Source organism: Mustela lutreola, chromosome 15 (genome assembly GCF_030435805.1).
Source record: "Mustela lutreola isolate mMusLut2 chromosome 15, mMusLut2.pri, whole genome shotgun sequence".
NCBI lineage: Eukaryota > Metazoa > Chordata > Mammalia > Carnivora > Mustelidae > Mustela > Mustela lutreola.
The window spans coordinates 7272551-7297914 of record NC_081304.1 but is presented as its reverse complement, the minus strand read 5'-3'; the positions used below and the strand labels follow the sequence as shown (position 1 = coordinate 7297914).

The following is a 25364-nucleotide window of genomic DNA, read 5'->3' as shown; positions in this document are numbered from 1 at the left end:
ATGCAGGGGGAGGCGCTGCCTTTACGGCCTCTCTGCGCCCCTGGCAGAGATGCGGCCTCCTAATTAGACCCGCCGGCGGGAGGGAGGGCTGGAAAGGGGCCACCGGGAGCCTTCTCTCTCCACGCTGCAGGGACACATGGAGGCTGGGGAATAGCCTGAGCACAGCCCGAGTTCTGAATTTGCCTACGTGCGATTCGTCCCCCCGAAAAATCCCAGGTAAACGCACGAAATGCACACAGCGGACTCTGGCCGCAGACCCAGACTCCCCACGCACCCCCCAAGCATCCTCAGCCCCCACCCCGCCCCGCCCCGGGGTCTGCTCCTACAATTTTCCTTTCCAGCCTAGATACCGCTCCCTCCCCCAGCTCACAGAAACTGGGGAGCTGCAGCCTTCAGCCTCCTACTTCCTGAAGCTGACCAACCCCACGGCAGGCCCCTTTCCGAGGCGGAGGGCCAGAGTAACTGTAGGATTTCTGCACTTCTCACCCACCGAACACACGGGAGCCTATGTGATTGGCTTTAGTGGGCTGCTCTCTTTTTTTTATGGGTCCCCAATGAAGATTTTGAGTGGTGTTCCTGCACCCCACCCATCTCCCCCATTAGCCCTATGGTTTTTATTGCATATTTTTGCATAGTGTGATGGTTTTTGCCTTCCAGCAGAAATGACTGCAAAGCGCTTAGGTCGGTGTCCGACGCTTGGGAAGCACTCGAGAAATGTGTCCTCGTGTGTGCTGTTTTATTAATCATTCGGCCCGGACCGGGGGTGGGGGTGGGTGCACGACAGGCCAGGCACTGAGTTAGGCTCTGAGATTGGCAGCAACAAGACAGAACAGTGAGACCGTGCGTCCAGGGTGCCATGCCGCCTTGTGCTGAGACAGCAATGTGACTGCCACCACTGTCCCCTGCTTAGAAACACACTGCTCCCCAGCTCCACTTCCGGGCCATTCCGCTCCTATCGGTTCCTGTTGCTATCCGCAAGACACCGTGCTGCCTCGGAACCGAACCTAGGCCCCTGGGCATCTCCGCGTCCCAGAGCACAGGAGGGAGCGGGGATTCGTTCAGCTCTGAGCGGGAAGGACTTTCTTACGGCCCTTTTTATCACCACACCACACAGGATAATGGCGAATTCACACCAAGGAGGTGGGGCGTGTGGGTGTCTCGGAGGGGGAGCCCTGGGTGGGCTCGGAGGGCGGGTGATTGCATGAACTCTGCCAGGCTCTGCCCAGCCACGTCCTGCTCCCTGGCCTTCACCAGGCCAGATGTTTGTGGCATTAATGAATGTTGATGAGGCAGGAGGATACAGCCCAGGCACCCTGGGGAGGTCCCCAGCTGGCCCAAGCAGGTCAGGGGGAGGCACGCTGGGAAGAGACGACCCCAGCCACCTTGAGTGCCTGCTGTTGGCAGCTCCGGCAGGGCGGGGGATGAGATGCCCATTCCATTCCTCAGTCCTCCAGGAGACCTGGTTCAAGGTCAGGATTGACGATTTTCCTCTCTACTACCTGGCGCCAGGCTTCAGATATCAGTGCATTTCTTCTCCCTAAGTCCTGAGGCTCAGGCACCCAGGCAGCGCGCTCCTGACTCCGCGGTCTCTCTCCTCATGAGAGTCCTGGCGGCCCTTCCAACGAGGTCAGAAACATGCCCCAACGACCAGCAGCACCGGGGGCTGTGCAAGGCGTTGTGGGGGCAAATGCTCGCGGGGCGGTGGGCACTGGTGGAGAAGGAGGGTTTCTGATCGTCAAGTGTGTTTTACTTGTTGTGTGACCTTGGGCAAGTTGCCTGATCTCTCTCTGCCTCCATGTCCTCATCTATAAGATAGAGGTAATAATAACAATTAATAATAACCTAAACCAGGTATCAGTCCCTTGTATTATGAAAATGCATTTATTCCTCACTGGCTACTCTGTGAGGTCAGAATTAATTTTATCCGAATTTGACAGATGAAAAAGTTGAGGACGTCAAGGCACAGAGAGGTTAAGTAACTTGCCAGAGATCACACAGCCAGTAAGTAGCAGAGCCCCAGGGGGCTGCCTCTAGATTCTGGGCTCTTAACCACCAGGCTCTAGTCCCTCCCTGAAGGCTGGTCACGAGGGTATCAGGACAGGGCACCTATGATGGGCTTAAGATGGGACCAGTGTGAGGAGTGACGTAAGCACCTGCTAAGAGTGAGCTGCCCCTGGGTTATTAAAGTTATTACTTTTCACTTAGTCATCCAACCTGCAAGGAGGGAGCACTGCCCTCAGCCCTGAGAGCCCCCGTAACCAAGGACCCAAAGCCCACTCATCCAGGACAAGTCCTTGCCCGGAGAGCAGAGCCAAGGCTGGGGCAACCAGAGCAGCCTCCCCTCCCCACCCTGCTCTGAACACCTGCTCAGACCCCAGGCAGCGGGCTCTGAACACAATCCCACCGGCCCTGACTTTTCTGGCCTCTGTCCAGCGTGCCTTACTGCCACCTCTGCCCATTCTCTTTGGGTTTTCTAAAGTCACCCTCAAAAGGGACTTCAGGGGAACGTACTGGGGGGAACCGGGCCAGAACGGCGTTAATGAGTCCCTGAGGACCCGCCTGGGAGCTGCCATCTGGAAAAGGTAATCCGTGTGCATGGTCAGGCACCGACCAGATCGGACACTGGGAGCCCGAAGAGCATGGCTCTAATATTTCTCAACAGTTCACTCAAATGTGGGGTCTATTCCTCCTGTGACTTGCTTTCACCAATAGAATCTGGTGGAACTTTCTGAAGCCCAGGCCTGAAGAGCTGTGCAGCTTCTGCATTCACCTCTCAGAGCGCCAGGCCCTGAAACCACTAGGCCATGAAGGATGGTACGCCATGGGAAGACAGACCAGCAGCACAGCTGTCCAGTCCGGCCCAGCCCGGCCCAGCCCAGCCCAGCAGATGGCCAGCAGAATGTACCTTCATGTGTGCCCAGCACAGACCAGCAGAGAAGTGAGAAATCACGGTTGTTCAGTCATGAAGTTCTGGAATGTTCTCCTGGACAGCAGTAAGTATCTGACCAGAGGTTGTGGCCAAGGTCAGGCCGAGCACGCTCCTGTGGGCGGGGTCCCCCATCTCCGTATACTCCCAAGGGGACAAAGGTAAAGGAGAAGGTACAATGGTTGGAGTTTCTGGACATGCTGTGGGTTGACCCCTAGAGTCTGTGCCCGGGGGATTGTCTTACTTGTTTACTATTCCCCATTCTGCAGGAAGAATGGCCTCTCCCCTCCCTAAGTCCTCTGTGAGCCCCACCTGCTCCCTGCTGACACTGAGCCCCCAGAGGTTGCCACATGGAGCTGTGACCCCTGCTCCCAACCCCACCCCTCCTCCCACTCCCAGGAGGCTCTGCATATGCAGACTAGGGCGGCTGGCTGGGAGCAGGTCACTTCCTTGGCCAGGGTGGGAAATTCAAAGTCACAAACACCTCGGCACCCCACTGGTCAGAGAGCAGGAAAGTCCTCCTCTTGGGAGGACAAAGACACAGGGCAGAGACCATGAACCTTCCCACATAGTGACACCCCAGGCAAGGGCCAGAAAGTGGCTCTGAGGGGTATGGATAGGGAGAGAGGAGTCAGGCAGCGGTAGCCCCCAGGAAGAAGGGGTCATTACCAACTCCCCAGGCATCTGTCTAGACCACTTGCCTGCCTGAGCACATAACTGAGTCAAGATCTAATTAGTTTCTGTGTCGTGGCTGAAAGCCAGAAGTGGGGGAGGCCCACAGGAAGATCTGGGGCGGGGGAGTTCTCAGGGCACGCTGGGGTCTCCAGTCCAGCTGTGTGGGGAGAAAGAATGAACATCTCATTTCCATATATTGGACTATCCCAGATAAAAACCATATGTGCCTCTGATGGAGACCACCGCTCCCCGCCTCCCCAAGGACCTCGGGCCATGCCTGCCCGCCCCGTGCCCCTCTCTGTGCACTGGTTCCCAGGAATGAGGGCCAGATTTAAATCTGTCAATTTCAGGTGATGAATGATCAAGCCCTTCCTCATTTGCATGTTAAGTTTCCTTGCGGTAGAAATAAATAGCCTCTGTTCATCAGAGCTTTCTTTGGGAGCCTTTCATTAAAGTGGAGACAAGCGCTTCACCCGCACGTTCTATTCTGCACTCTGGGGGATCTGGGGACCTCCGCTCCCCATCCCAGGGCTGTTGGGATTGGCTCTGGAGAGTCTGCCGGTCCCTGAAAAACGGGAGGAGGGGAATGGGCAGAAGAGAGAGCGAGGCTTGTGTGTGCCCACCTGTGTGTTCTAGAATGTTCCAGCAGTGAAGCTGGCAGCTAGCTAGTGCACATCCCTTGCCCCATCCCTAATTTGCTGTGTAACCCAGGGCATGTCATTTTATCCCTTGGTTGTTAGTTTCTGCATCTGTGAAACAGGAACCTAGTAAGTGCTTCGTGGATTCCTGGGTCCACCTGTAGGCATGAACCCCGTGAGTTCACAGCGTGTGCGCCCGTGTGACGGGTCCTGCAGGGAGCCCACACACGGGCCCTGGATGGACACCCGGAGCTGTGTCTACTGCAGATGTCATCAGAGGAAACACAGCATACTCCCTGCCTGCTCAGGCTTCAGGGGGCCCACGGGGCACGGGGAGGACCTCCCTCCCCCACCTGCGAGGGCTCTCAGGCCACGGCACCTTGGAGTGATGCTCGCAACCCACCTGAACCCATGGGGACACTAGGAGAATGCAGCAGACATCCAAGGCGACAGAGAGGCGAGGCCAGCACCTCCTGCCTCCTGAGGGGTTCAGCCTGCCGGCAGAGGACATGTCACTGAATCAGCCGGGACCTCCAGTGGAGTCTCTGCCTTCGATCAGCCCAGAGCACGGCACGACCCGGGCACCCGGTCAGACCCGAGCAGCACTGCATGGGAGTGCAGGGGGTCTGGGCTGGAGTGGCCGTTCTGACCCTCACACCCAGTCTCTGGTCTCGGAGGAAAGCCACTGTCCTCTCTGGGTGTCCTCTCAGGGTGTCCTGGCTGTAGGACCGAGGCTCAGCCCAGATGCAAGCCGGGACCGTGGGAGTCTACCCAGGCCCCGAGCGTGTGCCCCCAGACCCCACACCCTCAGCTCGGGGTCCAGCGAGGTGACACCCACCATTCATCTACCGCCTCCGCGGGAGTGGGGGGGCCCCACTTCCTCCCCCAGTCAGGATCCAGCAATGAGAATGTGAGAGCCGGGTTGCTATGGAAACCGAGACAGCCAATGCTTCAGAGACTTTTGCTTCTTGTTTCCCTTTTTCCCCTTACATTTTGAACTTATTCATCTTAATTGACATAATTATTGCAACGTCAGCCAGAGGCACAGGGAGCCAGCTGTGCCCCTTGCCGCCCACCACCTGCCCTGACTCTCCGGGGCTCTCCCTGTCGCCTTTCTCCCGGCTTCTGTCACTCACCAGCAAACCCCGAGGCCACAGCTGGCCCTCTGAGGTCCAGGAAGAACCTGTCCTAAAGCAGGGGGAGGCCTGCGCCCCCGTGCTCCTGGGCACCTGTGGGAATGGGGTCGGGGATGCTCCCCGGAACTGAGAGGCCGTGTCCTCTCCCAGCAGGACTGCCGGAGCCGAGGAGCAAACCCTTCTGCCCTTCTGCCCGTTGGGTGAATGGACTTGGGCCAGGCCCTGGGTCTCTCCCGGCCTCGGTCTTCTCAGCTGTCCCCCAGATTTGTCCTATGCGCCATCCCTCCCTGAAACAAATAAAGCTTCCAAGATACTCAGCTTGCTGCTACTTGGATTATCGGGAAAAAAACAAAGAAGCGTGGCCAGGAGAGTCCCCCATGAGCGTGGCCAGTCAGTCCTGCCCTCGGGTCCTCCGAAGCCGGGCCAGCTGGGCTCACACCAAGCCAGCCACTGACTCGAGCATGGCAGGAAGCCTGTGTGCATGGGGGCAGCCCTGGCTCCAGCTGGGAGGGTCTGGTGGGCACGGGGGCCTCGCTCTCAACCACTGGTTCTCAATGGGGTGGATGTGGCCCCCCAGGGCACACCGGGCAGTTCTGCAGACATTTTGGGTTGTCCCATTTGAGGGGGGAGGGGGTTGCTGGCACGTGGCAGGTAGAGGCTGGGGATGCTGGGAAACACGGTGTAGGGTACAGGGCAGCCCCCCCCAACAAGAAATGCTCCAACCCCAAATGCTAACAGTGCCCAGGTTGAGAAACCCTGCTCCTGTGGTCCTCCTTGTGGGCAGCATGAGTGTTGTCTGGGGGGGGGGGTCCCTTTAACTCTGCTACGACCCCCCCCACCCCGCCGTCATTGGAAGCCTGCCCTGTGTGTGCACACGCGGGGTCTGCCGGGCTCCTTGCAGCGCTCCTTCCCGCCCAGGCCGCTCAGGAGCGGGGGGAGGGCCTCTGGGTCAGGGGAAGGACAGCACGCTTGGCTGGGGGCCACTCCCTCCTCCCAGCCCACCTCCCCCATCCCTCCCCAAGGATTACGACATCTCTAAACTCGTTAACTTTTAATTACTACCTTCCCTCTGCCTGAGTACACTGGCTCTGTGCCACGTACATCTCTATTAAAATTCGATTTATGTCCATCATAACTAATTCCTACACTCCAGCTTTCTCACCGGCAGCCTTCAATTTTCAGACAAGATGTCCAAGCTCACGGCCAAATCAGAGTCCCCCTCCGAAGAGGCTGGCAAGGGCTGCGTGGGTCCGGCTTTGTTGTGGAAGAGGAACCTGGACCTCCTAGGAGTGGCAGAGTGAGACCCTGACCAGGCCGAAGGAGTGGGGACAGCCTGCCCTGCGGGGTGGACATGGGTGGGTGTCTCTGGGCTGGCTTCCGGGCCACCGTTTCCCATCACACAGCCCCTGATGACCAGACACGCTTCTGCGTGCTTCACCTCACGTGACATTCACGACCCTCTGGGAGGTGGCGACTGGTGTCATTATTCCCATTTGACAGACAGGGCGACTGAGGCAGGGGTCACCTTGAGGGTCCAGACTGGGATTCATACTGGGGAGGGGGGATGCTGGTGCCTTGTCAAGAGAGAGTGGGCATCACAGGTGTGTACAGACGGGCCAGGTTGGGGACAGGCAAAAGCAAAGGGTACCGAACAGCAGAGACCACTGGGAGAGGGCTCCTTCCGCCCTTGAGCCAAGGGTGTCGGTGAGAGAGGAGACGGGACAGAAGGGCAGGACCAGGACACCGAGGGTCCTGAGGCTCCCTTGACTCAAATCCTCCAGAGACCACCCACCACTTACCGGACGCAGCCCAGAAGGTTCTCAGGCTCACCCCTGCCCCCACACTGTCCCTTTCACGGGCCCCTCATCCAGCTCTCTTCTCTCCCCCTGAGGTCACCTCTGTCCCTAAATCTAGCTGACAGTTGTTAGTGTCCCACAGTTGCTGACGCAGCTGACCACTTGGTCCTTCTCAACGCCCCCCTCTGTGACACCCCAGTCTCCGTCGTGGCCAGCTGGCTCTGTGCTGCTGGGCAGGTTTTCACCTCTTGTTCACCTGCCTCCCGGGCTCTGAAGCCCTTTCCCCCGTGCTGTATCCACTCTCTCATCCCGCTCGTTCCTAAGGTGTCAGCCGTCAGGGTGACGATAGTGACACTGAAATCGAGACCTTCAGCCTGGGCTGTTGTCCTCCATTCCTTCCTGCCTGCCGGGCCCTGCCGCCGGAAGTCTCACCGGGCACCCTAAGGGAGCCTGAAGACTTCCCAGTGTCCCTTCCAGCATCTTCTCCACTCCCTGCCTCCCTCCCTCCCTCGCCCACACATCCAGCCCTATCAATCCTGCCTCCCAGACAGGTCTCTATGTCAGACCCCTCCATCCCTCCATCCCTGCTGTCTCTATGGGGGCCCGGCCAGCCCTCTCCCGCCATGACGGCCCAGCCTGGCTCCCACCTGCTCCCCACGAGCCCACTCCCCACTCAGCTGCCTGGTTACATGGTTTGAAAATGGATACCCGATCGTGTCCGTTCCCTGTGACAAACGCGTCAGGGGCCCCACATCGCTGCTGGCTTGAGATAAGAACTCCCTAAGACAGCCAGCAGGCCCCGTCCTAACTGACGCCATCTGTTCCTCCGGGGTCCTGCCCTCTGTCCATGCTGGCCGTCTTCCAGCTCCCCGGGCCTCAGGGTCCGGGCGCTCGGCTCCATCTGCAAGCCCCCTTCTGCCCCTTCTAACTCTCTTTAGGTCTCAGTGTCCCCGGTGACACGTCCGACTTGTGCTTTCCCTCGACAGCATGTGTCGAAACTGGGGTCCCTTAATACGTGCAGAATGACAGCATTCTGCTTCCGTTCGGACTGCGAGCTCCACGGGAGGGGGGGAAGGTTCTCCCGGCTTACTCAGCACCCGGTGTCTGCACACAGGCCCCCCCTTCCCCCTCCCCACCCCTGGGGCCATTCACAGTGCGTCCACACCAATGCCTCTTCTCCTCCCAGTTCAAGTTCAACATCTCTCATGGGTGGCCCCAAACTTCTCCGGGACCCTCTCTTGGTCTTTGCACCCGCTGTCCCTCCCTAGTCCAGGCCCTTATGGGCCACAAGGGCACCGTAGACTCCTCGGCTAGAACAAACGTTTGCACAGGGCAGGGAAGGGCGGGGCCGGCAGTGACCTTCCTTATTATCCCTGGCCCAGCTCCGTGTCCGGTGAGCAGGAGGTCCCAGATCTGCCCTTCGTGACCCGGCAAAGGTGGGCCTCTCCTGACGCCCGTCCACCAGGCCAGTAGGGAGAAGATCTTCTACGACTTCAGGGAACTAAGCCACGAAGCCGCCAGATGCCTCTCCTGCAGGAGTTGCTGAAGTTTAGGGATGGAGAACGGAGCCTAAAGGAAAGGGGCCGGCGAGGGGCCCGGCACGAGGTGGGTGATCATTCTGACGGCTCGTTTTCAAGAGTTAACGTATGCTAAATCCTTCAAACCAAGACGGATTCTCCAGTGCTGGTTTAGAAGACTGGCTGGGGCCAACCCCAGAAAGCAGAGGACTGCCAGTGCCACGGCTCTGTGGGGTGGAGCGGGGGGCACGAACGCGGCCAGACAGCTCGGAGTAGGGTGGGGGCAGGGGGAGGGATGCAGGCTTGGTGTCCAAAAGATCCTGGGTAAAGCCTGACTCCCAGGTCTGGCTGTGCGACCCTGGCATGTTGCTGCATCTCTCCAAGCTGTGACTCCTCGCTATGCGGCTCTAACCTCCCAGAACCGCTGCTGGTAAGAGCTTGGCTCAGTGCCAGGCACCCACGTGGCAGGCGCTCCAGTGGCCTCTGGGAAGCCCACTGGCCTCTGCGTTCCCCGCCTCTGCTGCCGGCTCTCACTTCTAAGGGCAGGCCAGAGGATAAGCTAGAGACAAAGGAGCCGGCTCAGAGAGCTTCTCTTCATCTCCTCTGAAGAATTTCAAAGGCTGCAGCCTCTCCACATGTGTCCTCTGCTTTGTGCCCCTAGCAAGGGCTGTGGCATACCTGCGGCTCTGCCTCGGCCACGGGGCTCTACTCTCTGGGGCTGAGCCCACATGCAGTGCCCCAACACCACGGCTCCCCCACTAGGCACACCAGCCCGGCAGTGGGGCTGGAGACCCAGCTTGAGGCCGGCCACACGCCCTGCCTGGCTCATTCCAGCTTCCTTCCCCTCCACACACCTGCTCTTCTCCAGGCCAGTCAGGGGCCAGCTGGGGCCTTAGGGCCAGGACTCCGCCTCTGCTGGCCTCATTCCCTCCAGCATGCACATCAGGGGGTTGGAGGGGGCCCCTGGCTTCCTGCCTCCCAGGGCAGAAGAATGACATACAGTGGCAGGAGCACGGAGGAGGAGCCTGATCGGGACCCCATGTGTGTCTCTTTAGGTGGGACAGTAACACGTTTCGGCCAGACAGACTTCCTGGATCTGCCCCTTGCTCCCTTCACGACCACAGGCAAGTTCCAGAACCCCTCTGAGCTGCAGGCTCCAGCACTCACCTAATGCTGCTGTGAGACAGAGTAGGTTTTGTTAACCATGCGTGGGAGTGTGTGTGTGTGTGCGTGTGTGTGTGTGCATGTGTGTGTGTGTGTGAGATCCACCCAGCTGGTTCGTTCTACTGATCCGATGTTAACGGTGAGGAAAATTAGGGGAGAAAGCATGAGCAGGGCAGGGCCGCAGAACCCGGTGGATGGCTTTGCCAGGATGCGGTCACAAGGACAGGCGGTTCGGGTCCGCCCCGCCTCTCACCTCCCCCATTGCTCCAGCCTGACCTGCCATTCCTTGAGCGGGTGGGTCGTCCCCAGCTGTGCAGCCCTGGATGGTTCCGTGGAAGCACATGGGGGCAGAATGGAAGCAGCCTGGGGAGAAGGGAGGGGAGGGCAGAGGAGGGGGGCTGAGGGGAAGGAGTAGGGGGACAGGATCTGATGGCAGAAGCTCCGGGGAACACAGCGGCCCTGACCTCTCGTGTGTCACCATCCCACCCGGTTAGGGAGTTAGACCAACACGCCAACACGTTTTGCACACAGACTGACAATGGTTACACGCGCGTCCAAGAGTATGAAGGACTGTCACCTCCTCATTTACCTACCCCGACGTGCGCACACGCACAGAGACCAACAAACACACGAGACCTTATACCCTCTACTGAGGCTTGTGTTACAACTTCCTCCCACCCACCCCGAAGACACACACGGAGAGTCACTGCGGGAAGCCGTGCACCTGTTCCGCTGACAGAGGAAGGCAGCGGGGATGGCGCCCAGACCTCTGGGAGGGTCTTCCCCTGCAGGGTCCCGCCCATATGGGCAAAGGGGTGTCATTTCCTTAGAGTCTGATACTGCTTTGTATGTCCAAGTGGTACCGCCAACGGTTAGAGACACTTGACTTCTCAAATTGGGAGTTCAAGGCTGGATTCAGAACAGGTCAGACAGACCACCAACAGGGGGCTCTCACAGCACTTGACCAAAAAAAAAAGAGAGATTTCCAAGAAGGGTCCCAGACCAGAACCATGACGGTGCCCTTGGGATAGTGTTCAGAGCCTCCAGGACCACCTCAGGGATGCATTCGCTTGCACGTGAGATCAGGTAGGTTTGTGAGCAGACCTGTCCTGTGATTCTGTCGAGACAAACACCTCACATCATCCTAGAAGGTGCCAGCCATCTGGTCCATGACACCAGCAACGGGGCTGGTCCTATAGCCTCATTTGATTCTAACTATAACCTTCCAAAGTAGGCATGTGCCCGATTCCAAGATGAGAAAACAAGTGCACAGTGGCTAATTCTGGCCATGGTCACAGAGCTGGGCGGTGGTAGGGGCATGAATATATTCAGGAGGCCCTAGATCCAAAGCCCATGCTCTCTGCACTCGGTCCCCCAGGGATGGATGCGGCCCCACTAACTCGTCCCAGACACTCGCGCTCAGAAGGACGCCCGGGGTTCCCTTCGGGTAAATGTCACACGCACGTGTGCATACACACAATACACACGTGCACGCCACGCCCCTTCGGTTCCAGATCGCACCGAAAATAATGGCTGGTGGAGACTGGATGTGAATGCAAACTTCTTCCTTTGGAGACGGTAGGAACCAGTGAGATTTACGGCGGCACTTGGAATCTTATTTTCTCTTGACTTGCTAAGTAAATTCAGCCATCGTTCTGCCTGAGAACCGGATATGTTCACCCAACTCAAAGCCCGAGGTTTGCAAGAGACAGGAAGTAGCAAGCAGTGCCCAGAGAACCACGGGATGAGAAGCCAGCCACCCTCCTGTGGGATGCAATTTTTGGTCTGCATGTATTTCAAAGGCGAATCTGGAACATTTTACTGAGCCAAAAAGCAAGAGAATGCTAGAAATCCTGCGGGGACATGGCCAAAAGACCCAGGATGTAGCTCGAAGAAGCTCCGCTGGCCAATTACGGATTACGACTGAGCATCAACATGAAGAATGACAGGGATAGATGAAGACGCATTGAACAGGGAAAATTATCCATCAGTTCATATTGGTGCTGTCTTATTTGGAAGGAGATGAGAAAGGGAAAGGATCTTTTATAAAAGGATGACATACAATATAAGAAAAAAAATATTAGTAGAAAATCTGCTTTTCACCACCACAGTGTTAATGACGGATTCAGGGTAGACTCATCGATGGGTGTTCAACCACGGGGCAAGGGATTCCTGGGAAGGAGAGTATCCACGGTTTCCAGTCACCCCACAAAGGTGAGAGGCTATTTCCATACCTTGACAATGGAGAAATCTGGTACACCTCACCTGGAACAACTGAGGAAACCCAACATCACCAATAATGGGGCAAGTGGATGCTGAGGGCCTTCGCATATGAAGCCCGGAGACAGGTACACACCTGGGTAATATTCTTGCCCAAAAGGATTAACATGAGTTTAATCCGGAGGCTAGAACTGGACAAGTCTATACTGGGGGACATTCTGCAAAACTGGCTGGGCTCTCAGAGATGGTAATGCCATGAAAGACGGGAGGAACAATGAGGGATGATTCTAGATTGACAGAGTCTAAGAGTCCTGACAACCAGATTTAGTGTGTGGTCCTTGATTAGATCTGGTATCAAACAATAGTAAAAATGGCCACAAGGACATCACCGGGACAGAGAAATGTGAGTTTGGGCCACATGTGAGATCGTGGCACCCTATCCATGTGACATTTCCCCAGTGGGAACGTTGTCCTGTGGTTCTATAGGAGAACGTCTTATTCTTGGGAAATTCTCCTTAGGGGTGAAGGGACTTGATGTCTCCAAATTCTTAAACAACTTTACAAAAATAAGTGGGACGATCCAAGCTGGACCAAGCAGACTCCTTCCCCGGGACTTACGACGTGGAACTTCCAGGGATGCTCCATCTGCCCTAAAATCATGGGGGTATGAGCCCGTGACCATGAACTTCTCAGTGTCACACACCACATGAGAATGAAGTCTGCACCCAGAGGTGCCGCTGCTGAACGGCCTGGAGGAGAGCGCCCGCCGGGCAGGATCAAGTTCTCCGTTCCGAGCCCGGAGGACCCCGGAAATGCCAAGGTTCCCGAAGCCCTGACCTCAGGTCTGTGGCTAACTCACAGCGTTGCGTATAAATGAAGAGAAGGCAGGAGGTGTAATGGGGTGTATTGTGGATGATCACAAAGGGCAGAGAGAGGCAGACCTGAGTGTACGTGTGTTGTGAGACTGAGGCAGAGAGATATTGATTGAGAACACATGTGTGAACTATCAAGAAAGGCTTTCTGAAGAGGCCCTGCAGGAGAGAGAAAGAAGGTTCTAGAAGGTGCAATACTCCAAGTAGAGGGGACAGGACGGTTTGAACAGAGGCAGCACAGAGGGCACGAGCGGGAGCAGGAGGCTGCCACAGGTCCTGGGATGGGAAGGTCCTGCTTCGTGGGTGTGGTACGTCAGGTGGGAGTAACAGTGGGTAAGGTGCGTGTCTCCAAGAGCAACCCTAACGACCTCTGAAGGCCACTCAGGGAAAAGGGCTTCCTCAGTGGAAGCTTATTTGTGTCCCCCTGAAAATGCCACCCAACCAAGGTCGGAAACAAAGTCCAGATGACTCTGAGTCACCCTGAGAGCCAGGCGCTGACCCCCGCGCCGTCGAAAATCCACGCAGGATTTTGGACTCCCTAAACGCAACTACTAACAGCTCACTGTTGACGGGAAACCTGAGCAGGACCAGACCCAGGCAATCCTCACGGATTTCGTACGTTATATGCATTACGTACTGCATTCTTCCAGGAAAGTAGGTTAGAGTAAAGAAAATGTTATTAAGAAAACCATAAGGAAGAGAAAACACATTTACCGCGCTGTGCTGTACTGAACTGAAAACATCCGCGTGTGAGCGGACCCGCGCAGCTCAACCCATGTTGTTCAAGGGTCAACGGTGCTTGCATTCCCCGCCCCCGCTCTGTTTTCTAGAAACGGCGGAGCATGGTGAGCAGCGGTTGCGTGGGATGCATATTAAGGAATTGGCTTTTCCTCCATGCGACACTGGGACGGAAAGGACCTCCAGCCCTGCGGCCAGGCGACTTATATTTGAACCCAGCTCAACAATCTGAACTTGGGTGAAGTGTTTCATGTCTCTGAGCCCCAGCCTGCCCATCAAACTGGAGAAATAACTGAACTGACTCCTAGGATTGTTGGCCGGACAAAATGATGAGGGACTGAGCCTCCTCCTCCTCCTCCTGGATCCTGGCCCAGCTCCCGGCCAGCAGAAGCCAGGGGCAGGCTTACACCTGCGGTGTGCCCTCCACGTGCTTGTGGTGCTCCCATGCAGGCATGTCCCCCACCCGAAGGAGGCAGGGGCTCTTCACAGAGACTGCCCTAACTGCCCCAGGAATGCCAGGTGGCAGCCAGGAGAGCTCCGGGGGCCCCCCCAGCTGAAAACCGCCCCAGGGGCTGCTTATGGGGGCGCCCCCCAGTCTCCCTCCTGAGCTTCCTGGAGACCCGCCGCCCAGAATGGCCGATTCCGGAGGGCCCTGGGCTCTCACGCTACAGAGGGGACGGTGGTTCTCCCATCCCGGGTCCTCCTGCTCCCTCCTCTGACAAAGTGGCCGCACCCCCCAGCCAATCCACTCCAGGGTTGGGGCAGAAGGAAGCTGGGGCTGCCAAGGTGGCGCATCCCAAACTCTGGCCTCCACGTGACTTGACGGTTCTCAGGAAGCGACAGACCCTGAAGCAATTAAATACCCTCCTCTCATTTGCATTCTGGTCCCCCGGTGGGAGATCTGTATCAACATCCCCAGGGCAAGACAATCTTGTTTCCCCAACAAAACCGATTATGCACATCAGGCCTGGGGATTAATCACCAGCCACAGGGTTGGGAGCCAGTAAAAACAGGCAGAGATGGGATGGGAAGATCGGAGCAGGAGGGCGGCGCTGCCAGGAGGAAAGTGCCGGAGGCCAGGGCCGGCTCCGGGGGGGGGGGGGGGGGGGGGGCGGGGCAGCGCAGGCTGCCAGCAGAAGCCCCCTTCACTGCAACCCTGTGCCTGTCCCTGCTCTCCTTTCTCCCTAACTTGGCAGTGTCCTGGGGAGGGAAGAGCCAGTCCAGAGCGCTGGGCATGGGCACGAACACGGAGTGGGGACAAGCCCCAGGGCCCAGGGCAGGCCACCTCCGTGTCACACCCGCACTGCCCCCAAATACAAGGTATTCCCTCACTGAACCCACGCTGCCACATGCCCCTCCCCCCTGGCCAAGTGTCAGGACCAAGGCCCCTTCAGTGCCCCCGGGAGATAGCAGAGTTCTCAGCAGTTGGGGATGCGGGGGGGGGCGGGCGGCTCTGGTGGCAGGTGCAACCACAGCCCAGCAGCTGCTGGTGGGCTCCCTTACCCCAACCATTGTCTCTGCTCCATTCCCTGCTGCATGGGCTACCCCGTCTGGGTAGCACCCCTGGCCCACACCCTACACATCCTCTGTTGGGCTCAGCAGAGCAGGGCCTCTTACTCCTGGGGCAGAGCTGTCTGTGTCCCCCAACTTCCGCCACCCCACGCTCTCAGTAGCACTGGCATGGGAACTCTCACCCCCAACCTGCCAGACGGGCCGCCATCCTGGTTTCCCTGGCAGCCAGGAAGGAAGAAAGGAGGGGAGGGGAGAGAAGGGGAGGCTTGCCTGTACTCCAGGGAGAACTTGGTCAGCTCTCGGTTGTTGTGGAGCCACTTGAACTCCAGCGGCCAGCTGCCCTCAGCCATGCACGTGAGCACCAGGCGGTTCCCCTCCAGGTGCACCTGTGTCCGCACGGGCTCTGTCTTGAAATAGGGGGCCACGTCATCTGTGGGAAAGAGACCCAAAGCCACCAGTTATCTCTTGCTCAGCTTCCCCTGGTTGTTCATGTTGTGCCCTAACACCCCGGGGGGCTGACAGAGCAGGTGCAGCCAGGTCACAGGCTCAAGGTCACGTGGCCGGGGAAGACTTGAGCTTGGGACAGTCTGACTTCAGAGCTTGATCTTCAGAGTGAGTCCTCCATGCCTACCAACCAGTTCCCCGCCTCCCTCCTGCTAGACCATGCCTCTCCGGCTGCCACCCCGTCCCTCTTTCCAGTCCATTCTGTCTCCCTCCCTTCTAGATCCCCACCCACTGGATACCTTGTGCCCTTGGATTTCTCCCTCCAGGAGAGAAGGAAGGGACGGACGCCCTTGGGGCGCTTTGGTCAAAGGGAATATAAATGTCACAAGGAAAACAGGGAGGTGGGTTGACACAAGTGACAGGTGACAGAGGTGTGCTGGGTCCTGCCCCTGAGGCTGGGGGAGCCCCTCAAAGGCATCAAGGGTAGAGTCCATCCAATGGGCCCCCTCCACGGCCAGGCTGCTTGATCCTTCTGTCCTCTTATACCCAGATTTGGCCAGAAGTGGGTGTCTGTGGTCTGTAGGTGGGGTTCCCAGCTGTGTCAAGGCCTCACCCTGGCCCCAAGCAGTCTGCACCAGTGATGTGCGTTGAGGACCAGTCAACTGGCCTGACTGCGTCCCACCCCCACAGCCCTGGTCTCCATCTGACGAGTGGATGACTTGTGACTCCTGGGGAGGGTCTTCCTTGAACCCACCCCATCCCAGCGCCTGTCAACCCTCCTGGAGCTCACCACCACCTTACAAAGTCCTTCAGAAGGCACTCTCTGGGGAGTGTGGGGGTGGGAGGGGGCGTGGGGGCAGTCCCCACCCTCACCCTGTCCCTCGCCCACCTTGGGCTGCAGCAGCAGCAGCAGCAGCGGGCAGAGGCCAGCAGGCACCCATCTGCCGGAGCAGGGAGCTGGCTCTGCTCCCTGGTTGACAAATGGGCACATTCACACTTCAAAGGCACATTCCTATTCCCCAGCAGCATTCAAGAGCCCTTTGAATCGAGTTTTTAAAAACCCTCTGTTAGTTCCTGTCATCACCCGTTTGTTTTAAAACAATAACACTCCTCAGCCCCCAGTGATTCAGGCCCTGGGATGCGGGGCTGACTCAGAGCCGGAACGTCAGTTGGGCGGGCGGGCGGACTGGGAGCTTGCACACACACACACACACACACACACGCGCACACACACACAGGCACACGCGCTCTGCACCCAGAGCCCCTTGCCTCTGTAGAGCGGCTCACCAGGCCATCTGGTCCTGGGGCCGCATGTGCCAGCTCGTTCCCCAGGCTCCCTGGGCACCAGCCTGGAGGGAGGCCAGCGACGGGCAGAGGGATGGGCTGATTCCAGGGTTTGCCGAAAATGATGCTGGGAAGAGGAGGGCGGGGATGCCCTTTCCGGAGACAGCCTGCTGGGTACCACCCAGCCCCGAGCATCCCTGCATCCCTCAGCTCACCTCATCCTCACAAGGAGGCCTGGCAGGCTCCTGGGCTCCCCTCCCCCAGGGCCTGCTGTGTGGTGCCCCACCCCCACGCCATCTCATACAGGGATTTGGGAGGGGGGCCCTCCCCAGCCCGGAGCAATGGCAGGAGTTCTGCCAACCGGTTTTCCTGGATGGGCCTGCCGTTTTCCAAAAGCAGGGGATGGCAGGGCGACTAGCACTGTGGGGGCTCTAGAGGTCAAGACACTGATAAGGAAAGGATACTGGGGCCGGGGGACAGCTGTGTGTGTGTGTGTGTGTGCGTGCGAGCATGCTTGTGTGTGCGCACTCATGGGTGTGTTGTGTACATGTCCTCAACTGTCTACGTGTCTCTGCATATGCGTGTAGGTGTGTTTCCATATGTGTGTATCTATGTGTCTGTGTGTTCAAGTGTGTTCTGTTTACATGCAGGGGGATTTCTGTGCCATGAATGCACAGCGGGTGACACAAATCATTAGCCTTGGGCAACTTATAATCTTTTTGCACATCAATTTCCCAGTTGTAAATTGGAGGATACGTTTGTGGGGTAGATTAAATAAATTTAAAAACATAAAGAGGTTAGAGCAGCACCTGGAACATGCCATAGGAGGTGTGGCTACTGTTACTATTGATCGTACATGCAGATGGGCAGACTAGGGAGAGAAGAGCTTGTGCCCTGTGGGCAGGCACCAGCTGTTCCTTTATGCAGTATACAACTTGCGCAACTGTACACAACAGCCCTGTTAGCCACCTTCTTAGTGGGAAGGAGCTAACTGAGAATGGAAGAGAACTGTGGATAGAAGGATCAATATTACATGGGTATCATTCCCTTAAACATTTGAAAACACACACACACACACACACACACGAAAGACAGATTTTTAAAAATTAGACAACGTGACTCTAAAGTTCATGTTTAAAAACATAACAAAAGAATAACCATGAAAATCTGAGAAACTATGGTAGGTAGAGAAGATTAGCCCAGATAACTATATTATAAAGCTGCAATAATTAAAACGGTGTGTTCTTATACATGTAGTCTGATGAAATGACAGACTTAGAATCTAGAAACAGACCCCAATACATATGGGATTATTTAATATATGGTGAAAGCAGAATTTCAAGTCAGTGGGAAAAAGATCAATTATTCACCAAACGGCTTTGGAACAGCCAGGGAGCCATTTGGGGAAGGGGGGGGGGAGTCAAATCTCTTCCTCACACTTTTCCTTTAAATAAATGCTAGCTGGATCAATGTTTGAAGCATGAAAAATGAAATTCTAAAAGTAGAAGAAAGACACAGAGGTTTAAAAATATATAATCTCGAGGAGGTGAAGTATTTGCCAAGTACTTTCCAAGTACTACACAAACTCCAAGAAGTCATAAAACAGATTGATACCTTCAGCTCTATAAAAATTCTACATGGAAAAAAAAATACCCATAAACAAGGAAGCAACAAATGACAAACTCGGGGAAAATGTTGGCAACTTCTATCATGGACAAAGAGCTCATTTTCCCGATAGAAAAAATATTCCCATAAATCAGCAAGAAAAAGATGAACAAACCAACAGAAAAATGGGCAAAGGATATGAACCGTTCACAGAAAAGAATTACAAATAACTATGAAATACAGACAAAGATGCTGAACCTCATGATAAGAGAAAGGCAAACGGACTCAGTAAGATAGTGTTTTTCCCTATCACTTGGGCCACGATCTGAAAGCAAGATAGCGCCTGGTGCTGGGCAGCCCGCGGGGACCCAGGTGTGCGGTCAAGGCTCTGTGGGACCGCAGCTCTGCAGAGAGCGGTCTTGGTGGGGCCATCAAAACCACCAAGCATTCCCCCTCCCCATCCACCAGCTCTTCCGGAGACTTCTCCTTCGCAGACACACCCATGTGTGGGCAAAGGGACAGCCCCTCAGAGCACTGTTACGCTTTGCATCAGAGAACGCTCAAAAAAATGACCCTTATGTCCGGCAAGCCGGTAGTGGTTAAAGTGATGTTAGCACTTCCAAACTCAAGAATTCTCGGCAGCATCGGGCTCTGGAATGGATTTTTGAGAACTACCGTTACTGAAAACAAGCAAGGTGCGGAACGGACGTGTCATCTGCCACCCCGTGTGTTCTTTTTTCCTGAAGCATAAAAATATATTTGCTTGTCTAGGCAGAGGCTTTTTCTAGGGGGTTACATAAGAGACTGGGCTCAGCGAGGCTTTGGGAAGAAGAACCGGGGTGGGAGGGGCCTCACTTTTCACTCTGTACCTTCTGGTAAGTTCTGTTGTGTCACATGGGGATGGGTCAATTACTTATAATTGGATCCATGCCCGTGTCTGCGTCCACGCTGGTGAGGCTGTAAGGTGAGCCGCCACGGGCCAGTCCTACCGGGGAGAGAGGAAAGGCAGGCCCTGTGCGTGCATGAGACATGGGACGTGGCATGGCCGGAGGTCCTTGACCACCAAGAGTCTGAGACCCTCGAAGGAAGAGCTGCCTTCGGAGGCAGACAAGAGGTCTCAGTCTTGGGCTTCCTTCTTGTCTTCTGTAACATCTCGGTGGCCCCGACTACCTTGCCCTTCCTATTCCCAGTAAATCCCTCCACTGACCTTCCGCTCCAGGCTCCAGGCTCCGCGGCCCCACGGAGAAACTTATCTCAACTCTAACCTCTCCCCTCCCTCCTGTCCCCCATCGCTCCTGGGAGTTGATTTCCGAAGCCAGCCCGGGCTTGGTTCCCAGCCCAGGAAACCCCACATGCCCTGGAGCTAGAGTCTCGCCAGCCCAGGGTGAAGACCTCCACCCGCCACCCCTGGGTCGGAAGCTGCAGAGCGCGCTTCCAGGGGCAAATCCTCTCTCAGCTCTCCCGGCACACAGACAGGACCGCTCGGTTGTGGGGCATCTCTGGAATGTGTGGGAACCGGGGGGACCTTGGGATTCTTGCAAACCTCTCCCCACCATGCCCTGGTCTCTACACCACCATCTTTGTCTTGCACTGACCTCCAAGGTCTCCCAGCTGGTCCCGGCTGGAAAGCCTGTGCTCCTCGGAGCTGCCCAGGTCCTAGGTCATAGGAAGCAGGGACTCACGGCAGTCCCCGTCGCCACTTCCCCCCCACCCCCACTTCTATTCCCTCTGCCTTTATTTCGTGCTTTTGCTGGAACTTTCCATACGGGGAGCATTTTACTTCCATCATTTCAGTTAAGAATCATGAGAACGTCCAAGGAAGGTGTTGTCATTACCCTTTTACAGATGAGAAAACGGACCCTCGAGAAGGTTCAGTTGTTTGACTGCCTCCCGGATGTGATGTCACATCTGGTGGATTCCAGAACCTCCAGATCTTTCCATATCTGATGCCTGGCTGTCCAGCTCTTCATACCCCGACCTGCGGCAAGTGAGGGACGGTGCCCATCTCTGGGCACTGGTTTTGAAGCCACAAGCAGGGGTCATGCTGGTTGTGTGGCAGGGGTATTCCCACTCCGGCTTCGAATGTCACAGCCCCAGAATCAGATCCAGGGATGAGAAGCATGCTGGCTGGGAACGCATCGGAAGCAGAACACACGGGGAGCCTGGCCACCTTGGGGTGGGGGTACAGGAGGGGGCTATGAGCTTGCGGGATGCAGGGAAGGAAGCCTGGGAATAAGGGATGCAGAGGATGAACAGGTGTGGGTGTGAGGGTTAAGTAAGTAGAGCAGGGGTTAGAGCTCAGGGGGCGCCCCACCCCCAACAGCTCTGCTCACCGCTCAAGCCTCCGGGTGCCAACCTTCCCCAGGGATCTGGCTTGTAGGTCCCAGTGGGAGAAGAGAATCTGGGTTTCAATCCCAGTTCCTATGCTAACTCAAGTTTGACCTCGAGCAGACTAACTCTGGAGCCTTACTCCTTTTGTCAGTAAAAGACCTTCCAATGCCTGCCCCAGAGGCTGCTGGGAAGGCCAAGTGAGCTAACGCACCCCACGTTTGGAGCTCCATGCTTGGCACCTCCGGGCTGCTCCCTCTGCAGAACAGACCTTTGGAGGTGACCCCACAGGGAGGAGGTGGGGAAATGGGGAGGGGGTGCTATGATCATTTCCTGCATCTTAGAGATGTCTCAGATCGGAGCCGTCCAAATTCAGCTGCCTCACGGCCACGGCAAGCTGGCTCAAGAACGGAGTCTTGCCTAGGGATGGCTTGTAAGGTCTTGAGCAAAGGGTCAGGACGAGGTAGAAACACGGGCACTGCAGGGTTCTGCATAACATCAGAAATTCCCGTGTGTCCCTCTTCCACCTAAATCCAGGTGGGGGTAGGGGTGCTAAGCCTGGCACTGCCCGGGCCGGAGAAAGTTCAGGAATACAGTGCTGTGGGCACAAGGACAGGCTGTCATGCGTGCTCCTGTTGGAGCCCTTGTCCTCTGGAGACGTCTGGGGACCACACACAGTGGCAGGTGCCAGCAGGCACTCTCTGAATGCCTGAGAAAGACCACAGGACCCACGGATGTTCCCTCCTCCCCTCCCATCCTTAGGCTTGGCAGGGCCAAGCCTGCTCCTACCCTACCCAGCCAGGGCAGCAGGACCCCAGCCCCGTAGGCCCTCCCTTCTGGCTTCCCTTCTGCCTCCCACAAATGAGATGCTAATTTATGCCCCTCCACTGTCTCCTGGCAGATGCCTGGCCCAGCTCAGCCCCAGTGCCGCCTGCATGCCAAGTGCTTCATTAGCCAGGAAAGAAGGCTCTCGCCCTCCTTAATCTAATCCCCGCCAGTGACCTTCAGGAGCCAGTCACCTTCTGATGCCGGGGCCGGGGAGGGTGGGACAATCAATTACGCCTCGGCCTCCACAGCTGCCACCCAATGGATTTCTCGCTCAGAAAAGCGTGTTCAAAAAGCATCTAATGGAACGGATCGTCAATTTGTTTGAATACACATCTAATCTGATTAGGGGGGCCTAGTCACCGGGGTGGCCAGGGCCACTGAGCCCTGACATGGCCCCGGGGAACCGTGAGTCTGGAGGAGGCACCCAGGATGAGGAAGGAAGGGTGTATGCCCCAAGCCCACCACCCCACCAGCTTGGCCCGTGGTACATTCAGCCAAAAGTCAGAGGGAAAAGAATATAAACCACGGAGAGGCCACTGGGGCTGGGCAGGTGCCTCCTGTTCTTCTGGGCCCCAGCACTAGGCAGAGTCCAAGGCAAAGGAGATGCTCAGGAAATGAATGAATGAAGTCATGAGCGGTGAATGAATGATGATGAGACCCAACATAGTAGCCAAGGTAGCCATGGGAGCCGATCTCATCAACGTCCAGGGTAAGACGTGTTGATGCCTGAACCGGGCTGAATGGTGGTGTCCCTCCCCCTCCCAGAATTCATGTCCAACCTGGAACCCCGGAATGAGACCCTATTTAGAAACAGGATATTGCAGCTGTCATTAGTTCAGTTCAGGTCCAAGGGAGTCGGGTGTGCCCTAATGACTGGTGTCTTTGTAAGAGGAGACACATGGGAACAGAAACACGGGGAGAAGATAGCCAGGGGGTGGAGGGGGCAGAGGCTGGGGCGCTGCACCTACAAGCCCAGGAATGCCAAGGATTGCTGGGAGCCGCCACAAGCAGGAAGAGGCAAGGGAGGACTCTTCCCTCTGGCCTTCAGAGAGAGTGTGGCCTTGCCAACACCCTGGTTTTCAGACTGCTGGCCTCCACAACTGTTTGAGTCACTCGGTTTATGGTATTTTGTTATGACAGCCCTAGGAAGCGAATACAATGCCTTACAGAGACCTGTGCCTGTTGCTCAGCCTAAGGCAGCCTATTGGAGAACAAAGAGCACTAGCAAGGGAATCTGGAGCCCGGAGTCCTGCTGGTCTGGACCACGACCTTCTTCAGACATAACATGTTTACCATGCCCCAGGGCCTTTGCTTATGCCATTTCCTTTCCCGGAGAGCCCCTTCTTTCCTTCTTTGCTGGGATGTAGGTATTAAATCCATGTTAGTTTCTGTCCTTAGTCCCTTCTAAGCTCAAATGTCCTGTCCTCTGTCACTTTTCCTCCACATCCCTCAGACTTGGGAGGTTACCTCCCTTACAGCTTGGAAGATGCTCATCATAGCCCCAGGTGTGGTGGCACCCAGGCTAGTCTCCACTGGAAAATGGGGACAGTGGCCTCCTCACCTCCCTGGTCCCAGAGCCCAGCAGTGCACCTGGCAGGCAGAAGGGCCCAGATCCATGAGTAAAAAAGTGGACAAACAAACTTGCTATTGAACGTGGCCAGGTCACCTCCCTCTTGTTGGCTGTTACTGCTGGGGGGGGATCTTTACGTTCCCTCTTGGCTTGAATGTTGCAAGATCTGCGTAGTTGTGACCTTGCTGGGCCCTGGAGCAGGAGGGATTATCTGGATTCAAATTCAGCTCAGCCACTCACTAGCTGTGTTCGGACCCTGGGCAGGTCCGAAACCCCTCTGCGTCTCAGTTTCCCAACCTGATAATCGGGGTATGGGCAGCGGCTGCCTCCGAGGCCTGACGAGAAGGCTGAGCTAGACTGGTGCTGTGCACCAGTGGCCCGCCCTCATCTTTAATCGGTGAGACCTCTCCGAGCCATGTCACAGCCAGGGCCTCCAGCGGGACCGCGCTGCTACTAAGTAACGCCAACGCATCCCCAGCCTCATGCGGAAAAAAGAGGGTTCTCATTTCTGCCGGGTTTATCTTGCAAGCAACAGAGAAGGGAGCTACTTCTTAAATTTCATCAGGAGGGTTCAGAGCTTAGACTTACACCACTGATGAGAATATTTTTGCCGAACGGCACTATTGTCATTTCACTGTGTTCAGAGTCACTTGAGCTACAAATACAGCAATAGTAAAAATTTCACGAACTCCTGGAATTCGTCCCAAGAAGCCCCATTATGCTGTGTGGACGATGCTCATCTTCCCCTGGGGACCCCAGGGCAGGGCACATGCTTGGAGCAATTCTCCGGTTCTACGGCTGGAACCTGAGACCCCTGGCCACGAAGGGACTTGCCACAGCTCAGCTGCCTTGCCAGGCCTGGGTGGCCTGTGGAGACTTGTCCCACTGGTACCTGGCACTCCCACAGGGCACGGGTCTTGAAGATTCCTGTGGTGAGCTCTCTCTGTCACAAGGGTACCACCGTCAGCTGGCCTGTCTCCTAAGCTCTCATGATGGGGAAAGGTCCACCTTTCATGGGCCTTGAGAAGCCGAGATACAGATACTTCCAGGAGCTCACGGCCTGGAGGTCTCTGGTGCCTAGTTTGCCCAGTGATGGCACCACCAGCTACAGGGCAGCGAGGTCTGTGCCAGGCACAGGGGACAAGTGGCCCTGAGCTCCAGCTAGCATGCTTTCCAAGGGTAACCCCCTTTCTTCCTGTTTCTTGCCCTTGTGAATGGTCGTCACCTAAAGGAGATGGTCCACTGGAAGGGAGGACCCGAAAGGAGGGAAGACAGAAGTGGGGGGTCTGACCGAGCACTGGTCATTGACTCTCTGATACCCACCAGAGCTGAGGCGCAGGGCGGGCACGCTGGGGGCTCCCCCTCGGCTTCATCATCCCCAGATGGGCGCTTACCACCCAACTCTAGTGGCTTCTCCTTGCTTTCCCTTCCCTGGCATCAAGGCAGAAAGCTCAGCCGGGGGAGAAGGGAAAAAGAAAGGGGTTTGCTGAAGACCTCACCCAGGCCGCCCTCCCTGTGTTTCCTCGTTTAGTCCCCAACCACCTGGGGGACAGCATCACTACCACCTGTACTTCTCTCCCTGACGCTCAGAGCAGAGTGGCGTGAGGTCACCGGGATTTCGAACCCGCGGCCGCCTGCTTCCCTGCGAGGCCTCAGATCTCCGCTGAGGTCAGCGCGGTGTCTGGACCGCTGGAAGGGAGGCCGAGGCTGGGCCCGGGACGGGGTGGGGGTGGGGGAACCAGAGCCGCGGGCCCGCCTCCGCAGCCGCGAGTTGGAACCCGCCGCGGAAGAAGCACACACATCCATCAGGCTGGTGACCCCGGTGTACCCGTGCTTTGTGGCGTGTAGCAAAGACTGTGGAGCAGAAAATTGGAGTTCAATTTGCCATCCACACTGCGCAGCACCCGGCCCGTTCCCCTCCCTGGCAGGTACCTCTGTACCTCACCATAAATAATAACGCCACGCGGCTCTCCGGCCCTTCCAGCAGACGCGGCCCGGAGCAATTTACAAGCGGCGTTACACGCGGACGCCTGCATGTGCCTGCCCCTCCCCGGCCCCGCCCGTGGGCACCGGTACCACCCGCCTTCCCTGCCACCCCCCGCCCCGGGGGC

At 56.7% G+C, this 25364-nt stretch overlaps 1 protein-coding gene across 2 annotated transcripts in view; it reads right to left on the bottom strand.

The window, feature by feature from the left end:
- SDK2 (sidekick cell adhesion molecule 2) overlaps positions 1-25364 on the bottom strand; it is a 246015-nt gene that overhangs the window by 112897 nt on the left and 107754 nt on the right. For both annotated transcript variants that reach the window (XM_059148912.1, XM_059148913.1), the window contains exon 2: positions 15465-15624. In XM_059148912.1, coding sequence (XP_059004895.1) covers positions 15465-15624 — 160 coding nt within the window. The remainder of the gene's footprint in view (positions 1-15464; positions 15625-25364) is intronic.